The sequence below is a fragment of the Apiospora marii genome, assembly GCF_038362585.1.
Source record: "Apiospora marii strain CBS 49790 chromosome Unknown utg000003l_segment0_segment0, whole genome shotgun sequence".
NCBI lineage: Eukaryota > Fungi > Ascomycota > Sordariomycetes > Amphisphaeriales > Apiosporaceae > Apiospora > Apiospora marii.
In genome coordinates this window covers 5,681,820-5,701,962 of record NW_027117374.1, presented here as the reverse complement: position 1 = coordinate 5,701,962, position 20,143 = coordinate 5,681,820, and the positions used below count along the sequence as shown (strand labels likewise).

Sequence of the window (20,143 nt, the reverse complement as noted above, 5' to 3'; positions counted from 1 at the left end):
ATCACCCCGCCCAAGATTTCATCTAGAGCTAAGTAGCTCAGCCCCGACCCCCAAAAATGAAAGAGAAAGACGACTACCGGGCTTCGCGTGTCGCTCCTAGTAATCTAGCATTCGACGCGGACCGACCAGACCCCCTTCAAGGAGTGGCACTGGTGAGAGCTAAAGGCGGTAATCGCACCGCCGTCGCAGCTTCCGCCTGGGTATCCCCTCACTGTGTTACGCACGCGATCAGTCAGAGGGGGGCGTTTTAACATCTGGAACGGGAACTTGGGCTCATTCTCTTACTCTTGCAAGGGGGGTTATGCGAGATAATGGTCACGCCATGGGTTGTCGAAGCAAGGGGGATGCAGTTGTTCCGGGAATATTCCCGAACAGGGCCTCCGTGGTCGTTGCAGTCCGTCTTGCTGTGCCACTTGAGCGACATATCCGTGGCGGCGGCGGCCGGTGCGAAGACTGCGGCAGCCGTAGCCAGGACGGGAACGATGTTGCTGATGAGCATGGCGAAGACGATGAACTCGGTATAAGATGAAGTACTGGAAGTGTGTGTATTTACGATGATCGATGTAAGGATGTGATGAGGGGACTGCGAGATGGAAGAAACAAACAGCAGTTCAGAGGAAGAACCGCACATATTTATATTCGGACATGATGCCGGAGAGCCTGATCCAGTTGGTTTGGTCATCATTAATTGCCTTTCTTCATACAATCGATCGGAGAATCCTCCGGCATCAACAAGGTAGATAATCTCGCCAAACGCCACCAGGCGTGTGCATTTATTTGGCTGTAAACTTCGATGCATTAGTGCAGGTCTATGTCTGCCAGCAGCGGCATACGAACCAAGCTGGTTCATACTGCTGATCCCATAAGCCATTTTGCAAACCACTTGGACAGCTCCTTTAGCCTGTGAAACAGATCTCTATTGGCTTTGCAGTGGCAGTCCCACCAGATAAACTTCTTTCTTGGTAAGGCTAGTGCCGCATATCCGAGCATCCGACGAGGATCTGCAAGATATCTAGTCTTGTAGAATAGGTGGCTGCGATGGCAACACTTGGCGTCATTATAGCTGAAAAGCCGGGGACCCCGTTGATTGGGTCCGTCCCGGCCTTGTGGCACCGTATTACCTCCAAGGTTCGAGGAGTCAACTGTATAAGGGTGTATTACAATTAGCTAAAAGACTGCTATCCTGACAGACTTCATACCGGTCGGTGAACAAAGCAGCCAATCCCCGGCGATAAATTCAAAGACCCGTGCATGAGGTCTCAGGTCGAGCCTCGCGTAAGATCATCGATATGAACTTCGGTCAATGCATCTATCATTCCTCCGGAACCACGGTATCTAGCAGGAAAGCCCATTGCCTGGAGGACTAGCTAGATGTGTCACGAACAAGCCGTGGCTGCTGACTGTCTGACTCGACAGGCTGTGATATGAATCGCTCTCACACACATCGATCGAGCCTGGTAGTACCAATACAGAGGCCCATTTAGGAGCAAACAGCTAGCACAACTTGGAGAATACCAAGAGCTTCCGGTGTCGAACCATCCGCCGTATCATCGTTCATTTCTGTACCCAGATATTGCCACATCCGCCAAGTCCGGGGCAAGAAGGCCAAACCATCCAGGCAGCTAGGCTGGAAGGTGCTTGATTATACTTTCACCAGAAATCAAGAAGGCTGTAGGAGCTCATCTCCATATGTGTTGCAAAGATTGATGGCCGGCTACTCTTGGGTTTTCTCCCAAGAAACACCCCTGACAGGGCCAGCTCCTCTCCCAAGGTTCGAGTTGAGTTCCGTATCATATAATTCATGTAAAGTCATTGGCTGTATCCGTGAGACTAAAATGATTTACTGGTAAAGAATGCGGCAACCCCAAACCATCTCTAAAATTTTATATACCTGTTGGCCTTTCTGTTTATCGGCTGATTATAACTATTGAGCTTTTTGGGAAACGTTCACCAGTCATGATCGACACAACGCGGCGGGGGTTTCCGCGTTAGCTGCAGCAACGGTGCATTTGCTGTAAACCCGGTTGATTGACACGCTATCACCCACTTTACAGGTTGAATGTGACTCCCATAACCTGTCAGGAACTGCTACTCGAAGCCTTTCTAAGGACGCCACGCAAATGAGGACCCGCCTGGTTGGCTCCCGCCCGCAGCCCTTGCGTCTCGCTTAAGAAGGCATCCAATAGAATGAACGCAATTCCCAAGCTGTTGGCTCTAACGACAAGTTGCTGTGCCACCTACGGTGACATCCCCTGGCAAATAACCAGCAACGGCGAACTGTGCTGTCCTCAGTGGTAACTACAACATTTCTTGTGACCCTGAATTGTACTACCTTCCATTGTTCGACGATGGCTTCTCTGAATAGTTTGGTCATTGTATTGGCCGCCTTGTCTTTTGCCTGGGGGGTTTATTCCATGATATGCCTTTTTCGGAATTACCTAATCGCTCGCAAGATCGGCCTCCCCATCCGCGTACTTTTCATCGCCAGCAACAATCCTTTCTGGTTGCTAGTAGACAGCAAGGCCGTCCACCTCTTATGCAAGCTCCTGCCATTTCTCCGCGACTCGACCTTTACTAGGTACAATTGGCGGGGATGGGAGGTCCAGGACAAGTGTCGGTCCGCTCTGGAAATGGGCACTGCCTGGGTGCTTGTCACCTCCAACTACAATGCGATCCAGCTTTGCGACCCAGACGCCCTGATGGAGGTATTTCGGCGCAAGAGTGACTTAGTACGTCCATTGCAGTTTTACAGTAAGTCGTGTTCTGTGTTTTATGTGAGTAGTCAAAACATTGATACTGACCAATGTTCCTATAGCAATGTTGAACCCATTTGGCCCGAATCTAGCTACCGTAAGTACAAAAGAGTCTGTGTCCTTGGACTGCTTGAAGCTGACAGTATATGCATTAGGTCGAAGGAGAGCAGTGGAAGAGACAACGAAAGGCAGCTAACTCGTGCTTCAACGAGCCCAACAACGAGGTCGTCTGGTCCGAGAGCTTGGCCCAGGCCGACGGCATGATCCGCTACTGGGCGTCCAAGCCGTCCATCACGAGCACCTCCGACGACTCGCGCACCCTTTCGCTCCACATCCTGTCCCGAGCCGGGTTCGGCAGGTCGTTCAAGTTCCAGGGCCACCTTGAGAAGAGGGCCGCCTCGGTAGTTATGAGCTACAAGGAGTCGCTGCAGATCGTCTTGGACAATAGCATCCTCATCATGGCGTTAGGCACCCGGTTCCTCGCCAGGCCGTGGCTCCCTGCCAGCCTTCGCCGCTTGCATCGGGCGATTGTTGCCTATCAGGAGTTTTTGACGGGCATCTACGAGGAAGAGAAACGTTTGGTAGCCCAGCGGGACGCGAAAATGATGGGCCGCACGCTGATGTCCACCCTGGTCCGGGCCTCGGCCGAGGAGGAGGACCCGGCCACGCGACTGACGGAACGCGAGCTCTACGGGAACATGTTCCTCTTCAACTTTGCCGGCCACGATACGACAACCCATAGTCTTGTTTTCGGCTTGATGCATTTGGCCATCAACCCCGAAGTCCAGGAGTGGATCTCGGAGGAGGTTTGCCGCGTCTTGGAGGACCGGCCGGTTTCAGAGTGGGACTATCACTCGGAATTCCACCGTCTCAAGCGCTGCGCTGCTGTCTTGATGGAAACGGGGCGGCTGTGGACGCCCGTGCCCATGTCCAAATGGACCGACACGCGGGCCCAGCAGCTGACCGTAGGCGGAAAGACCATCACAATCCCGCCCAAAACGACTATCTTAGTCGCATAATCTGCCGTGCATACCCATCCCGACTTCTGGGGACCCGATTCGCTGGAGTGGCGCCCGTCTCGCTGGATCAGGCAGACGAGTAGTGCTGTTGAGGGAGGAAGTCCGTTGACGACAGAGGAGGAGCTGATCACTCCGCGCCGCGGCACCTTTGTCGGCTGGTCCGAGGGCGAGCGCAACTGCCCCGGCAAGAAGTTCTCCCAGGTCGAGTTTGTCGCTACCATGGCCGCGCTTTTTCGAGACCATCGAGTGAGCCCGACCAAGGAACGGGGCGAAAGCGCAGACGAGTCCAGGCGCAGAATTCAGCATCAGCTGGAGACTGACTCGGCGCAGATTCTACTGCTGCAGATGTTGCACCCGGAGCGGGCTGCTCTGAGCTGGAAGAAGAAATGAGAAAGCCTAAGCAATTAGTTATGCCCTGTCCATTCCGGATGGTCAGGAAACGGTGCGTCTGAGGTTGGCGATCGTCACTCAAGTTTAGGGCATCTTCATTCCGCTTAGAAAACTTAATGGTTTGGCAATGTATGTAGCATGGCTTTGAATAACCCATCATTCACTGAAACAATTCATGAAATGTGAGCAAGATAGATATGCCTATTCACATCCATATTGCTACATTCAACTTGGTTCTGTATTCACCCCCTATGCTCGCCGTATAAATCTCCTCTGTTTCAGACACCGGTGTCATGTCATCATCTCACATCTCAATCAACATCACCAACTCAAGGCCTTCGCGGGGGATACAAAGCCAAGCACGTCTATTCTTTACTGTAAGAACACACGCCGCACACCACCTCCCCAGCATCGACTCCCAAACATGGCGAAGAGAAACTACAAAAGGGACGACAAGCCCATACTCGGCGGTGCCGGCGGCGGCTACGACCTCCCGTCCATCGACAAGCAGCTCGCCAGCAAGACCGGCTGCGGAACCTACCGCGGCAAGGACAACAGCATCTCTACCGTCGGTCTCGACCTGCCTGTCCCCAAGGAGAATAACCCACATGGCACTGGCCCAAAGTACAAACCCGCCGAGACCCACCAGCAGGCCAACGGCCCTTCCAATGTGGATTTCGGTGTGAATGAATTTCTCTCCGCATCATCTCCACAATCTAAGTAGGTAAGTTGAGCGAGCAAATAGGGCAAGTCCCCGTCCGGACCTGGTTGCTCATTTCATGTCTTCAGACAGATATCATGACGAAACGAGCTCCGACTATGAGGGAGAGTTCAATGGTGCTACGAGCTGGGGCCCTAGCGCTCAAGGAGAACTTCATTATGGGTGGTTTGGTTTGAGTTGGCGACCCAACACCTTGAATCCATAATTGAGACTGCGGAAACCCCCAATAACCCTGAGGCACACTCATTCAATGAGGATTCGATGTTCCCTGTGTTCTATCATTGTGATCTGGTCTGGCAACCCAGGGACGTGTTACTAATAACCCAGAAGATTATGCTTTTCGAGCCCTTCCCCCACGGTCTTGGAGCCTGTAGTTGCCAGCATCTCTAGTCGCTGCCAATCCAAACATGCAGTGTCAGTTACACTTTACGCTGAGTAGAGAGTATGTGTGTAGTCAATGTCTAGGCTGAGAATCTGTTTCGGAACAATATACCAGTTTGAAGTGAACAACAGTAGTGTGTATCATGATCTGGTGTGTTGTGTTCCCAGTGCCACTTTTCTTATAATATTCAAGACTCCCTGCTCCAGATGGCCGGTTTCTCTTTTCCCTCATCCATCATCATCAATTTAGTTAACCCCTTTTTCTTATCAGCGCTTTCTTAGAGTTGCTAACTTCCTTCTAGTGTTCATACCATAACCAATTCATATTCATTATCTCAGGACGAATCGCCTTACGTGTGCCATCAAAATGCCGAGACGTAAAGGATGGCACCTGAACAAGCCCACCAGCGGAGGTGGCGGCGGATTTGATCTGCCACCTATCCAACAGCTGCTGGATGGAGACGTCGGATGCGGTACATATCGCAAGGTCCACAATAGCATCGCTACTGAGGGCCTCGATCTGCCCCTCCTGAGGAAGACCAACCCTCCGGGCATGGGACCCGAGCAGGCTCCACCGGAGCCAGTCGAGCCACCCACCACCGCGAGCGGTCCTTCTAACGTCTTCAAGTAAGCATCTGGCAGTGATGGGCTAGCAACGCTCAATTTCCCCGCCCCAATCCATACCCGACGGTGAGATGACTTGTGGTGTACATCCTTTGTTTCCAGAGCAGTAAGTGGCTAGACGAAGCGGTGCACGGACTGATAATGATATGGTTTGGGAAACCTGGGCGGGGAAGATGGAACCTCGGCACTGATGCTGTGGCGTTCTGACATTGGTTTGCATGATTCGACGCATTTAAGTAGTCAGTCACGACGACTCTGCTTGCAGAGGGAACGAATAGACTTATCTTACGTCGAAGATGCTTGTTTTTGTGCGTGAGTGAACTAACTATCCCGTGCAATTTTCTTTCTATACAGCTGACTTGTGTGTTTTGGGGGCAGTTTGTACAATGGCTTTGTTTCATAGTCCATATGGTTTGTAATAGTGACTTGCTCGTTGTAAGGCCTTTGTTGTGCTTGCTGGGGTGACGTGCTTTTGTTGGTATTGCCAGCTCAGGGGCTACCAGCACTGCCAAAAGGGGCGTCACGTGAGTTAATTTGGTGCCAAGACCGCTCACAGCCGTAACTATGCGATCACAGCCAGCGTGGCTAGAAATGGCCTCTCCTGCTGTGCGACGTGGAGGAGGGGGTGGCGTCGACGTGGTAAAAGTAGGTGCTAGCCGAACGGGAATCCTGGGCGGAAGAGAGTCCCAGCCAGCGGCGCGAGGGCGTACTATACTAGAGGAGTTCCTAGGGAGGGGAACTGGCGATGGAAGTATATACTGGCTTCGATTTGGGAAAGGGGCTGGCGATGAGAAGGGAATAGCTAGGAAGGCGCTGCCTGGTGTTGCCGGGGACAGCTGGTGACGGGTGCTGGCGTACACGGTAACATTATTGTGTCACGATTCCTTAGGTCCAATCGTACTGGAGCTCATCCAGTAGTTTTAGTCTTGGACAAAGAAAAACGAGAAACTATGACGCTGCACCGTCACAGCCCAACCAACGGCAAGCTAGAAGAAGAAGAAGAAAGTGAGGTGTTCAGGCTTGCCAGCTCAAGCAAACCTGCAACAAACTGCAAGAAGCATGCCACCACAGCCAGTCATTCATTCCAGAGATGGTGTTACCATGGAACAGCAACCAACAACGGAAAAGGAACAGGGAGAAACAACTCATGTGTTCACACGCCCGAGTCCAGCTTACGTCGCAGGACCCGACACTTGGTGGCTGTCGATTGATGTCAGTGGCGTTTGCGATGATGTGACAAAGTGAATAAAACAAGGAACCGCGCTGGTCTCTGCTGATCCTACATGCGGGAGTTGTAGCGTGGTTGGCGGGGCAGTGCCTCAATCGCGAGGGAAGCTCAACCTAGGGGCTCGACAGGGTCATCAGACGTGTTCTGCAAAGATAGCAGGTTGCATGTGAAATCGGTACGACTGGTAATCAGGCGCCCGGAACCCCAAATTCCCTAGCTGTTTACTAATCTCGCAAAACAATAGCCCAATGAGAATGCTTAACATTTGGCTCAGGTTGAATCTGTAAAAATGCAAGGGTATATGGCTGGGCCGAGTTTTCAGCTGTCGTGAAATCGCTATTAGGCAGCTGCACAACCTGTGAGTCAGCAATGCACTTGCCGCCAATGTTGTTTGTGTCGCGCTTCTGTAGAGAGCTGTACAAAAGAATCCCAAAATTCGTTTCAACTGCTTTTCAGGTAAGTGGCAGTTGACGCGGCACAGCAGTGAAGAGTCAACGTTTAATAAGGCTAGCAGTCTCCTTTCTTGTTTCTTTCGGAACTCAAACACGAAGGGATATAAGCAACTCGGCCTTTTCCTTCCTTCTCTCCTTCTCAAGCCTCTTTTTGGTTTATCTGGTCCGACACACGATGCCGGACATAGACAATGTCCAAGTTCCCACCAGGGCCCATGGAACCTCTCCATACCATAAAGTTGCTATCCACGACGTGAATGAAACCGAGTCACGCCGTGTGAGGCTCCTGTTACACCCCCATTCTCCATCCCCGAGTCACTCGTATCCCGAGTCCACCTTTTCCTCCCAGTCTACCAAATATAGATCTAGCTATTGGCAAGACTTCGTGAAAGGAGCCGAACCACGAACAGAAGGGACGCCCAAAAAGGTGACCCAAACCGGTCGGCTGGTGTTCTTCCAGAGCTGGCTATTCCATGTCCCGGTAGTGTTTTCAACAATCTTCGTCCTTTACATCGGCTCCAAACAGGTGTTCTGGTGAGCAATCTTTGGTCTTTATTCTTTTTTGTTTCACGTTACCCCAGTGTCTCACAGGGGATTTAGTAACCGCTTTTCCGAGAATATATTATTCCCTTTTATGACATGTTATCAGTCTAAGAAGAGTAAGCGCTAATACCGAGAGTCGAAAGGTATCCCGAACAAGGACCCCGTGTCGGGGATATCGAGTTCTCACCGAGCACCATAATGAATCTGCTACAGGCTGCAGCCAAGATACACGAAGTTATCATGGTCTTCTCTCTATCTGCTATTATTGTAGCCATTTACCGCCGCCAGTTGATCGGAAATGGCGTTCGGCTTGCATTTCTGACTGCAGGGTATCGAGTTGGAGATCTAGGGTATCTTCTGAGCTCTCCTCTCTGGCGTCAGGCGCTAGACAAGGCCAGGCCTGTGGAAATACTGCTTTTCGGTCTCTTCGTTTTCGCTACGCTCATGTCGGCCACCGTCGGTCCGTCTTCGGCTGTTCTCCTAACTCCATCTCTCGACTGGTTCGAGTTTGCCCCAGGTACCGCCTTCAGCAACTTGACATCGCCGCTCATATATCGGAGGAATCGGGATGACGTGTGGAATTCAGTTATGCAGGTCAAGGAGGACTCCTGGGAGGCTGAGTGGTGCGGGACCTCGCAGGCACTGTACGATACGGATTGCCCTGCGAGTGGCTTTCGAGAGATCAACCAATGGGTCAGGCAGTGGAAGGCCACCAATCTGGACAGCCCCATTATGTTTCAGTCCGTCGCGTCTGACATCGGTCGACGCCTAAAACCCCTGACAGGCGAGAAATCTGTGGTTCTCACCACAACGCCATCGAACTTCCTTTTGAACAGCATTGGGCTCCTACAGAACTACATCGCAACCGCTAATGTCGGCGCTGTGTCTGGAGACCTTGGGTCGAGAAGGCCTCGATACCGCCTTCACACCCCCTCTTCGTCAGAACTGCTTCAGCCCTTCGTGCAGTCCGAATGCAAGGTATACAAAAAGCCCGACTTCATGAAACTGACTGAGGTGGATTATCCGACCCAGGGTCTGAACTGTATGGGGAACAGAGAGTGCGAAACTCGACGTGCGGCCCCTCGCAAATTCGTACCAGCGACGTCTAAATTTAATAATGCATCATACAGCGACGTCACCGACTTATTTTTGGACATTCCAATTTCAACTGTCGTCTACCTATCCGGGCAGACTTCAAAGCAACAAGGCGTTCGAGACGAAGACAATGTCTACCTTTGCAGTGCGGTAGCAAGCTGGATCCCAGCCAATTATACCTTCGATCCGATCAAGACCAATGTACTAGAGTCGAGCCTCCAGGAAAATAAGACTATGCTAGGGGTCGGTGACAATGAGTCGTCCACGGGGATCATGGTGAGCTTTACCATATCATGGCTAAGGCTGTTGAACCCGTGGATCGATCCTAGGAAGGACAACGAATGGTCGGTACTTGCTGCACTCACAAGCAACTTCGAAACCTTCACAGATATCCCAGATCAACTGAGCGCTGTAGAGCAGAAGGAGAAGAAGACAGCGAGAAATATTCTGCTAGCCACGGCAATCGGGGGTTACCTAACAGAGGCGCTGGCAAGGACTTGTACTACCGGCATGACCGTAGTGAACCTCTCGAGGGACGATACCACGCTGTCCTACGCCAAGCTGGATTGGCAGCGCCAAAGCTTTGTCAGTACAATTTCCGCGCACAATTCCACCCATGTGTCGAACAACGCTACAGGAAAAACCTACCGCAAGGATCTCGAACAACTCGAAAGGGACTTTTTGAACAAGTCTCTTCCCATCGAGCTCACGGCGGAGCGCTACGGGTACGGGACGGGCCAGCCGCGCAAGACCCTGCAATTCGCCCAAGTCATGCTTGCCATGTATCTAGGTGCCGTGTCCTTATATGCCGCTGCCATCGCGGTCGGTCACGTTCTGGATATCCTCCGCGACGACGCGAATCTTGCACGTCACGACGTGATTCGACCTGCAGAACCTGCTGTTTCTCACGCTAAAGACGCTCGCCCCCACCAGTGGAGACCTGGTCGACGCTGGCGCCGGCGTGACGTCGAGCGGGATCTGGAAGAAGATCGCGCGGGTGCGGGCTGACTACCGCGATCATGTGCAGCTTGTGATGGACTATGAAGCACAGGAGACGACGAGGCCACTTGGGGTGACGGGTAAAGAGAATTACTACTGAAGTAGCAGCATGTATGGGGCTTGGAAGGTAATTAGAGTCGGTAATTCTGGACGGGTAGTCCATGTACACTTTCTTATTGTTTCCTTTTCTTTCCTAGCTTTCTTCTTCGGCTCATACTGAGGAGCCCCGGCCAAAACAAAACACCCAAGACGACATTTACTATTTAGGGTTTGGGGCCTAGGCTTCGAATGCACGCAGGGAGAATGGACCATCGTGTGGTTAACTGTATGTTTGATTAATAATGTATAATTCCGAGTCGAGAAGCCGTTTGCTATTGTCTTCGCTTCCTGTTTGTCGTTGGAACTTGAAACCTCGTTCCTGCAAATATCCGATCCCAGCACCCAGTAAGTAAAAGAGATTTCCCTGACGGCGATAGCGCTGCTCTTGGTATAGTACTTGACGTGAATGATCATCAGCCAAGTTATCTAATCAAGGGTTTTAATTGACAAAATAAATGTAATGCCTATAGCACCGAGTAACAATCCCTGGTATGTACAGTGAGGCATTATCTAGTGGGAGCAGCGATCTCCCAATAGTGGGGACAATATGGCGTGTGTTAATTCTGGCTCTGCTGGTGGCCATTCAGGGATTGGCATTGGCTTGTGAAAGCTTCTGTCGATATCTATTAGCCAGTCGATTGCGAAATACATTCGCTGAAGACATCTGACTTGATATCCAGTCCAAGGTCTCCGGCAACCCTTACCAACATGTCATAGGACGTCAATGACCCCCTAAGCTCTTCGTCCCCCCTTTCCTCCAACACATACAAAACCCTCGCCCAAGCAACGTCGGGCCGAATCGTAACCCGGCACCCATTCCCGAGCCGCACCGCCGCCACCCTCGTCGCGGTGGGACTGACAAGCTCTATGCACCCCTTCCCCTCGGACCCCTCCCCCCCTCCCCGACAAAGCCTGCAGCAGCCACCGCGCCCTGTCGGCGTCGACGGGCCCCAGTGTCGTCAGCCGCACCGAGGACAGATCGAGGCGGACGAGGCGCCGAACGAACTCCCTATCGACGCCGTAGCCGCCGTCCCGCCGGCGCACGGGGTCCACCACCAGCTGCACCGTCGCCACGCTCAGCGAAGTATCCCAGCCTTTGGGACCGGTAAAGGCCGCGAAGGCGTCGGTCGTGTTGATGATGAGGGGCGCGCCGTGCAGGTAGACCGCGGCCTCCCGGTAGACCTGGCGACACGTGAGGAACAGCGGGAGGGGGGAGGGGAGCCTCTCGGAGCGATGAAACAGGGTGCCGGGCTCGCAGGCGAGGTGGCCGCCCCGCCACTCGCTGAAGCGCATCGTTTCGAGGTAGTCGCCCCATCCGCTAAGCCCGCAGCACCTCGACAGGTTCTGCAGAAACTCGTGGTCCGGAATAGCCTGACATGGGAAACGGGCATAGTGGGCGTAGATACCCCCAGAGACTGGAATCACATGTTGGCAGGGTGCGTTATCGGTCAGGAAGGCGTGGTATATCAAGCCCCTGAGCTCGGCGGGGAGGGTCATAAACGACATGGCTGAAGGAATTGGGGGTTGGATCGAAAACACAGTCAACGGTCTTGAATGGGGGCGGCGGGAACTTTGAAGTTGTAGGTATATCGCTGTGGATGTTGGGCGCCTGCATTATGATTTCATTTGGATTATGGATCAGAGCACGTGACCGGGTTTTGCGAATAGATATCTTGAAAACAGCCCAGCAGTTACGATTCTTCGAGCTCGGTCTGAGATCAACCATGTTTCACTAAATATCCAAAGAATGCATAGGCAAATCCTACATTTGTGGACATCATGTCGAGTCGATGGTCACGTGCCTGGTCTGTAGAACCATTGCCCTACCCAACGACACACACTGTAGCCAGCATACCCAAGAAACGGCAGATTTGGAAAGTATTTGGAGTCTCTCCCAATAGTGCCCACTAGGTAACCTGCACTCGAAACCTGGCTACTTGGTCCACGTGATAGCTCAGAGACCCGTCCCCGTTAGGTCGCGTTTGCTCAGAGGGGTGGACAGGATTGTCCAGCTCTGATTGCTTGCCATACAGCTGGGTCCAGCCCAACGAGCAGGTATCCGCTTTCGGGTGTTTGCCCTCGACCCGAGTAGGATCCAGTTAATATCGCGAGGTGGTAATGCCGGGCGCCCGCAGTGCATAGGCTCATTGGTCCGCAATCTTGGATGTGTCCGTTGTTGTCGCAGGAGAAGCTCACTTGCACATAGGCAGCAAAACAAAGAGACGGGACGCACTGGCTTTTTATTAAATTGTCATACCTCAACCTACATGCTTCTCTCGGGACGAGATGATGGTGTCCTGTCTGAAGGTAGGTCACGTCGTCTGTGGTGTTGGTGGGAATGGTTCCCGCCTTACCGTCGCAATGGACGCCCCAAAGGGGGGCGGCATTGCAGATCTTGGCGGAACTAGCCAAAAGAGCCGATGCTGGGGTCTGGATTCTGGTTGGTGGTAATATTACTGCATCTTATTGGCTTGGCCGAGGTACCTGCATATCTGCGGGGTAACACCTTGCCTCCAAAGCGCAAAGTGAGTGTTGGTAGGAGCCACTTGCCACTTGGCCGCTTGGCCTTTCGGGGTAGAAGAGGCAAGAAAGGATTCGGAGAGGGAGGAGTCGGAGTTTATGGCTTTTGGGGTTATGCATATGCGAAAGAAACAGGCTGATGTCACCTGCAATGGTCGGGGATGGATGGCACGCTGTTGGGTCTTGTTTTCCATAACACCTGCGCAGACGGCTGGACTTCTTCCGTGGTGGCCCGTTATTGACCACTTGATTGCAAAGTGGATCGTCATGTAACTCTGCAGTCCGGCTGTTCAATTGGGAATTACGCGAACACGGGAGAGCCACGGGAGTTATAAGACGCCCCCGGATCCCGCGCGCGCTTCAGGCCCAGTAATAATTCCTCCGAGTCGTCTGCTAGTACTTCGTCCCGCCCCCCGTCGCTCGCCGAATCACTCCACCATAAGTGTCGGTCTGACCCCGAGTCCCTCGCTCATTCTTCGCTCTTGACTCTTGTCGCATTATCAATTTCTAGTCCGGAAGAACTGATTAGAATAAATAGTCATGCGCTATTCTTGGATCGTCGCACTGATGGCTACTGCCGGTGTTGCGCACCCTTCCGGCTCTCCGAAGCCCGGCAAGGATGGCAAGTTCACGATCGAGTCGAAGGGCATTAAGGCTCAGGCAAGTCTCTATACCGATGCCCCGTGGAGGTCGGATCAGGCTGCTAACCTAGCTATCAGTTCATCCCCTACGGTGCCACATTGACCAATCTCTTCGTCAAGGACAAGAATGGCAAGGACGTCGACGTCGTCCTGGGCTACGATGACATCGAGTACTACCGTAAGTGTCCCATGCGCCGCACATGGCTTCTTCACATGGACAATACCCTAACCAGCGGCCTCGTTCAGCCAAGGACCCCGGCCACCCCGTGTACAACTCCATCCCGGGCCGCTACGTGAACCGGATCGGCTACGGCCACTACGAGCTGGACGGCAAGACGTACGACACGGAGAAGAACGACGGCGACAACACGCTGCACAGCGGCACCAACAACTGGTCGTACCGCACCTGGCAGGTCGCGAGCGCCCAGCCCGACGCCGTCACCTTCTCCATCTACGACAAGTCCAACTCGTCGCAGAACATGCTGGGCGACGTCGAGGCCAGCGTCGTGTACAGCGTCAAGGATGGCGTGCTCAACATCAAGATGGACGCCAAGTCGTTGGACCAAGCCACACGTACGTTTGACGAAGAGGGCGAGATTGATGCCGTGGCTAATGGCACTTGCAGCTCTCATGTTGACGCACCACACCTACTTCAACTTGGATGCGTTCAAGAACCCCGACACCGACAAGGTTTGGGAGCACACGCTGCACATGCCCTGTAAGAACTTGCTGTTAAACCAAATCAAAACGAAAGAGATAGCCTAGCTGACACTCCCAATCCTCAGACTCCGCCAACTACCTCGAAGCCGACCAAGGCGCCCTCCCCCACCGGCAAGATCCTGACCGCCGCCCCGGGCAGCATCAACGACTTCGCCAGCCGCCCCGGCCTCGCCTTGGGCCACGCGCGGGACCAGCCGGGGTTCGCGGGCAACTGCGGGGCCGACGGCGCGTGCGAGGGCTACAACGGCTACTTCACCATCGAGGGCAAGCCGGCGCCCGACGCCGTCGTCGTCGAGCTGGCGAGCCCCTTCTCGGGCATCAAGGCGGAGCTGCGCACCGACCAGCCGGGCGTCGTCTTGTATTCGTGCAACTGGTTCGACGGCACCGCGCCGCTCAAGGCGAACCAGGGGCTCGAGGGGAGGCGCAACGTGACGCGGTCGTCTTGCGTGGCTATTGAGGCGCAGGATTATGTGGATGGGATCAACCAGTGAGTAAATCCCGCGGTGGCAGTGACGTCCTACAACACATGCCTGGGTCTCTTTCCACTTTTGCCCCGCTACGAAGACTAAGACCTTTCTAACCTATCCTTAAACACAGCCCGGAGTGGGATCGCCTGCACGCCCAGATCAGCAAGCCCGGCGACAAGTACAGCTGGGAGAGCTCTTGGACATTCAGCCAGCTCTAGATTCCAGCCGAGACGGTTAGTTGCGGGAGTTGAGGTACCATAAATGTGGTGTAACAAGGATCAATCTTACGTATCAATCATGAGACGGTCAATTGAGCTATCAGTTACATTGCTCAGACATCTGATATCAGTAGCAAGTGACTGCCAGACAGCAATTGAATGCTACTCGCTTGTTCACTTGCTAAGTCGCGTTTCTCAATACCTGCGTGTCACAAGCCAATGCACCTCGTCATGTGGATGTGAATTCGTAAACACGCCGGTCACGTTGACCGAGTCCTGACCGACCCCTGGCCACGGAGATAGGGGTCCCCGATCCGACTGTCCGCGTCCCGGCACCACCCAACCAGGTTCTTCCCCACACTTGCATATGCATAATCAACGCCAGCCCTGTCAGCAGCCAACAACCTGCTCAACGGAGAATTGCCTGCGTGGGATCTGGAACCTGGCAATCTGACATCGGGGCAAGCACCCAGTAGGTCAAGCCAAGAACCACCATTTCCCCGCATGGGGTGGCGTCGAGGTGTGCAACCCACCAAACCAGTCGAGCGGGCCCCTGGCCCCGGTTTCTCGTTTAAGCTGAAAAGCAAAGGTGAAGCCCACACTCTTTGCGTGTTTCTTGGCGCTCATTGCATTCAACGTGGGGACCAAAGGAACATGCCTGGGAATCTCGCGGGGTGAAGGGATGCTCTCAGATCTGGCTGGCGAGCCTACATGTTGGGAGCTGTCAGTCTGCCCGATTTTGGTTGTCATTGCGCCTTTCCGCAACGTGTGATAGCGCCAGTAATAACCAACACCAGACAAACCCCACAGTCAAAGCATTCTCGGTAGTCAGCCATGAAATATGTAAAGATAAAAATATGTACCAAGAATATCCTCTCGTCTCGTCTACTCTACCCAAGCCCCATAGTAGTAACCCCAACCAACCCCGTCCCCCTCACCCCCTACCTAAACAAGCAAGCTTACAAGCACTGCGAATAATAAGCATTCTGGAACTGGCAAGTAGTCCCCTGCACACAAGCGTAGCTCCCCGTCCAGTCGCGCCCGCCGCACTGCCCGTAGCGCGCGTTGGCCTGGACGGCCGGCAGCGCCAGGATGCGCTCCGCCGCCCGCTCGGCCGCGATGACGATGTAGGACGAGGGGTTCGTCGTCACCATGCCGGGGAAGATGCCGGCGTCCACGACGAAGAGGTTGTCGGTGCCGTACACCTTGGTGTTGAGGTCCACGACGGCGGTGCCGCTGGTCTTGCGGCCGTCGTCGGTGCCCATCTTGTTGGTGCCTGTTGGTCGTGTGTTAGTGAGTGCAGGTTTGGGTGAGCCGCCACGATGGAGATGACTTACCGATCCAGTGGTTGGCGCGGCGGTTGGAGGTGGCGACGACCATCTGTAGTACAGTCAGTGAATCATGTCACGGGCAATTTACCAAAGTGTTGATAAACTTACGTTATTAACAAAATCCTCCACCGTCTCCCCCGGCGCCGGCACCCTCCACTTCAGCCCCGGAATATTCTGACTATTAATAGCCGCCTGCACGTTTTTGATCCCCTGAATGACGGCCGCGACATCCTGGGGGTCGCGCAAGTAGGGAACCGTGGAGACGACCGTGTTGAGCGTGGGCGTGATGGTCATGCGCCCGCGCGACGTGGCGCCGCGGCCGAGGTACTGGCTCATGGTCATGGCGTAGCCGTTGTCCACGCCCGCGCTGCCCTCGACGCGCGACGTCCACTGCATCTGGCGCACGACGCCGTCGGCGCCCTTGATCTCGTCCCACATCATGGGCCCGATGTTGGGCGCGGCCTGGGCCAGGATGCCCGCCCGGTTGTTCAAGTAAAGGTTCTTGTCGGTGGTGTTGGGCGCGTCAAAGGCCTCGTAGAAGTCGTAGAAGACGACGTCCGGGTGCTCGACGACGAGGTCCGTGTTGGTGTGGTCCTCGAGGTTGTAGCCGACGGGCAGGTTGATCCAGTCGTCGCTCCCGATCATGCTGGCGCCGTCGGCGGCCGAGGCCTTGACCACCTCGAGCTGGTCCTGCGGGCCGATGCCGCTGCGCATCAGCAGCTTGGCCGAGCCGAAGGCGCCGGCGGACAGGATGACGCGGCCGGTCACGGGCGTCAGGTTGACGGTGCCCTGGTAGCCGCCCTTGAGGTACGGCTCGACCTCGACGCCGGTGACGTGGCCGCCGCTTCTGACCACTCGCTTGACCGAGGTCTGCATCCACAACTTGAAGTTGCCGCGCTTGCTGGCCGAGTCCAGGTAGGTCGCCATGGGCCCGCCGCGCTCTCCGTGGCTGTACATGTAGGCGGTGTGGCCGAAAGTGCGGTTCTTCTGGTTGTTGGCCGTGTTGGCCGCGACCTCCTTCCAGCCGCCCTTGCGGAGACCGGTGGCGAGAACGTCATAGCCCTGCTGGAGGTAGAGCTTGCCGTCCTGGGAGGGGTGGTCGGTGCCGGGGATGCGGGAGAAGACGCGGTTCGTGGCGCCGGCCATGTCCGAAGCCTTCCAGCCGTTGGGGAAGTTGTAGTCCCAGTCGGCGGTGTAGGGCTTCCACCATAGGCCGGCGTTGATGGCAGTACCGCCGCCGAGCACACAGCCGGACATCTGGTCGGTGTCGGTGCAGGCGATGCCGGCCGAGTCTTGCCAGATCTCATTACACAGGCCGGGAACGTCGTAGCGGGTCAGGTTGGTCCCGTCCAGCCACGCCGGCTTGTTGTCACCGCCCCATCGACCGGAAGAGGGAGGTCCCTTCTCGATCAGCAAGACCTTCTTGCCGGACTCGCTGAGCTTGTCGGCCAGAGGAATGCCACCAGCGCCGGCTCCGACGATGACGTAGTCATATGTACCGGTGGGGACGGGCACTCCAGTAGGGGGCGCGGTAGTGGTGACGGGAGGAGCGCTCGACGTGCTGGTAGTAGTGGGCGGGCTACCTCCACCACCTCCACAGCCAGTGACGGTCTTGGTAGCAAGAGCCGCCCATTGGGTGTAAGAGGGATTAGCCGCGGCGCTGCCCAGCTGGGCACCGAAGATGCCCTGGGCCTCATGCTGCTTCATGACAACCTGGGCAGGGCACTCGGCATTGGTCGGGTTGGTCAGGGCCGCCGCCCAACCGAGAACCATGACGCCGCTGCTCGTCGACGCGGACCCGGTGCTCCCTCCCTGATTCCAGCTAAGACAGTTTTGGCATCGGAAGATGACGGAGAACCCGTCGTCGCCGGTAGTCGAGGAGATCTGGGTCAGCTTGGCGTCTCCCGTGTACTGCACCGGCAGGTCGTAGCCAGTGGCCCACAGGAAGCTGGTGTAGACCTCGGTCTCGTAGGGCCAGGCCATCAGCAGGAGGCTGTTGGTCATGGGTCCGCCCATCGAGACACCGCACCAGCCGTCCTCGGTGGCGCTCGTGGAGGAGCATTGCTGGGCGGCAAGTCAGCATGCACAAACGTGGAAGGGGCCGGTCGCGATACTGGGGCTACCTACGAAGATACCAATGAACTCATCGGCGTCAACAGTCAGGGCATCGGATGGCAATGCCACACCAAAGGTCATGCCACTGGAGACGGGCCAGGTATTAAAGACAATGCCAGTGTCGGCATCAGTGTAAGGCGTGGGTGTTCCGCTTTGGGCCCATGCTTGATGCAAATCTTTGTCCCGTCAGCTCATGATGAACCACTGAAACATATGTAAGAGGCGAGATAAACTTACTCGAGCCCACTGCAGCGAGCAGGGACAGGAGGCGGACGAAGTTGCCCATGTTGACTGGCTTGTGATTGACGTGGCAGTCCGGGGTTCGGGCAGGTAAAGCTTGGGAAGACCTAGTGACTTCTACGAGAGCACGAGTCCAGCATGACTGCGAGGAGTAGCGTCTAGATATATAATCGCCATCATTGGAACTGTAGGATCCAAGGCCCTAGTGTCCAGGGCGCCGCATCGATCCAAGCCCGGGTGGAAGTGCGGCTTCCCGGAGTGGGAGGCAAGAAACCTGTTGGAACGCATTGTGATAGGAGGGATATCTCTCCATGTGCCAACCCCAGTCAATCCGGCTGGATCCGAAGAGCATTGGGCAATAGCATGGTGTGGATTCGAGGTTGCGGAGAGCCTGAACCGGGTCCCAGCTGACTGCGATGCTGCGGGTTGCAAGGCCGACAAGACAGTCATCAGCAGGCGATTAGTCAGGAACCAATCCACCGCCATGCGGCACCAAGCAGCTGGACCGGCTGCAACCCTGCTCCATTCCCGGGTCCCAAGCCACAATATCAGCGAGGGTGGAACCGAAATGCTGAAGTGTAATCGCTGGCAGCGGCTCGTGTGTCCCTTTTGGGAGGAGCCAAGAATGGGGTGACGGCCCAGGCGGCAGAACGAGTCAGTCAGTAGGCAGGTAGGTAAGGACGTACAGAGATGCGCGCCGAACCAATTCTATCGGATTGGTATGGTGGTTGCGCGACGCAGAACAACAATAATCCCGCGTCCGTCAGCCCAGAATGGCACGGACGCTCTGCTGTATTGGGGGGCACACAGGCACGCGCCGCACGGGGGGTTGGGTGAGATGTCCCCGATGCAGCACACCTTCAATCTGGCGACCTTCCGATTTGGGCGCGGAGGCACCTAATCGAGACCCCGCAACAGCGGCCCGAGGGACGCGAGAGATTGCACAAAATGGGGGGCGATTCGGAGAAATCCTGAGTGAGCCCCAGGACCAGCCTACTGGACGCCCCTACCCGGTGCCTGCCCCCTAGCCCCCAGTTCAATTGTCGCTGAACCAGTTCCTTTTAATGCCCTAAGCAGCAACACACCCACTCAACCTGCGTCGTCGGCTCCTTCGCCAAATCCAGCGATGCACATTCCTATCTTTTTCTCGAGATGCACGTCAAGCCCGCCAATTCACAATGCGCTTCTTTTTTTATGTGACCAGACCCGGCTCTTCGGCGTTTTTGGACGAGTCGACGCGAGTGATCCTCGCAAGAATCCAGCGTCCCGCGACTTGGCGCCGAGATGACCTGGTTCTGCAGCGTGCTCTATGCCTGAGCACGTTTTTCACATGCGGGCATTGAAGGCTTGGCGCGTAATTACACGCTGCATTGCACACATCCATGCACTTATTTACACCAATACGACCAAAACTCCGAACAAGTGAAGCGCATTGCACCAGCATTGCAGACCTCGTATCCGTAGAGTCAAGAGAGATTTCGTCATGTCAGGGGCTGAGAAGCGTCCACTGGAAAATCTGGGTTCCAAGCTGACGGCTTTGGTGCATGCCTTGTCCAGGGTATTGGAAGTAAGTAACAGGCTTGGAAA

The 20,143-nt window shown here is 54.9% G+C and overlaps 8 protein-coding genes across 8 annotated transcripts; 5 read left to right on the top strand and 3 right to left on the bottom strand.

The window, feature by feature from the left end:
• Positions 1–247: 247 nt before the first annotated feature.
• Positions 248–631, bottom strand: PG985_005343 (uncharacterized protein; the record flags this gene model as incomplete). The annotated part of the gene is made up of 2 exons (XM_066825112.1): positions 248–533; positions 606–631. 2 exons carry the CDS (start codon positions 629–631, stop codon positions 248–250), a joined length of 312 nt encoding a protein of 103 aa, XP_066688272.1.
• A 1,717-nt stretch (positions 632–2,348) lies between these two features.
• PG985_005342 (uncharacterized protein) lies at positions 2,349–4,162 on the top strand (the record flags this gene model as incomplete). The annotated part of the gene is made up of 3 exons (XM_066825111.1): positions 2,349–2,729; positions 2,909–3,763; positions 3,821–4,162. 3 exons carry the CDS (start codon positions 2,349–2,351, stop codon positions 4,160–4,162), a joined length of 1,578 nt encoding a protein of 525 aa, XP_066688271.1.
• A 424-nt stretch (positions 4,163–4,586) lies between these two features.
• Positions 4,587–5,088, top strand: PG985_005341 (uncharacterized protein; the record flags this gene model as incomplete). The annotated part of the gene is made up of 2 exons (XM_066825110.1): positions 4,587–4,882; positions 4,956–5,088. 2 exons carry the CDS (start codon positions 4,587–4,589, stop codon positions 5,086–5,088), a joined length of 429 nt encoding a protein of 142 aa, XP_066688270.1.
• Positions 5,089–5,631: 543 nt separating this feature from the next.
• Positions 5,632–5,895, top strand: PG985_005340 (uncharacterized protein; the record flags this gene model as incomplete). Its single annotated transcript, XM_066825109.1, has 1 exon — positions 5,632–5,895. One exon carries the CDS (start codon positions 5,632–5,634, stop codon positions 5,893–5,895), a length of 264 nt encoding a protein of 87 aa, XP_066688269.1.
• A 2,414-nt stretch (positions 5,896–8,309) lies between these two features.
• PG985_005339 (uncharacterized protein) lies at positions 8,310–10,305 on the top strand (the record flags this gene model as incomplete). Its single annotated transcript, XM_066825108.1, is given in 2 exon segments — positions 8,310–10,082; positions 10,099–10,305. 2 exon segments carry the CDS (start codon positions 8,310–8,312, stop codon positions 10,303–10,305), a joined length of 1,980 nt encoding a protein of 659 aa, XP_066688268.1.
• Positions 10,306–11,036: 731 nt separating this feature from the next.
• PG985_005338 (uncharacterized protein) lies at positions 11,037–11,810 on the bottom strand (the record flags this gene model as incomplete). The annotated part of the gene is made up of 1 exon (XM_066825107.1): positions 11,037–11,810. One exon carries the CDS (start codon positions 11,808–11,810, stop codon positions 11,037–11,039), a length of 774 nt encoding a protein of 257 aa, XP_066688267.1.
• A 1,554-nt stretch (positions 11,811–13,364) lies between these two features.
• Positions 13,365–14,870, top strand: PG985_005337 (uncharacterized protein; the record flags this gene model as incomplete). Its single annotated transcript, XM_066825106.1, has 6 exons — positions 13,365–13,462; positions 13,537–13,643; positions 13,712–14,038; positions 14,091–14,155; positions 14,251–14,672; positions 14,783–14,870. The coding sequence occupies 6 exons, from the start codon at positions 13,365–13,367 to the stop codon at positions 14,868–14,870; spliced, it is 1,107 nt and encodes a 368-aa protein (XP_066688266.1).
• A 959-nt stretch (positions 14,871–15,829) lies between these two features.
• On the bottom strand, positions 15,830–18,602 carry PG985_005336 (Fungal cellulose binding domain-containing protein; the record flags this gene model as incomplete). The annotated part of the gene is made up of 5 exons (XM_066825105.1): positions 15,830–16,146; positions 16,208–16,250; positions 16,310–18,265; positions 18,329–18,492; positions 18,554–18,602. 5 exons carry the CDS (start codon positions 18,600–18,602, stop codon positions 15,830–15,832), a joined length of 2,529 nt encoding a protein of 842 aa, XP_066688265.1.
• Between the last annotated feature and the right edge of the window lie 1,541 nt (positions 18,603–20,143).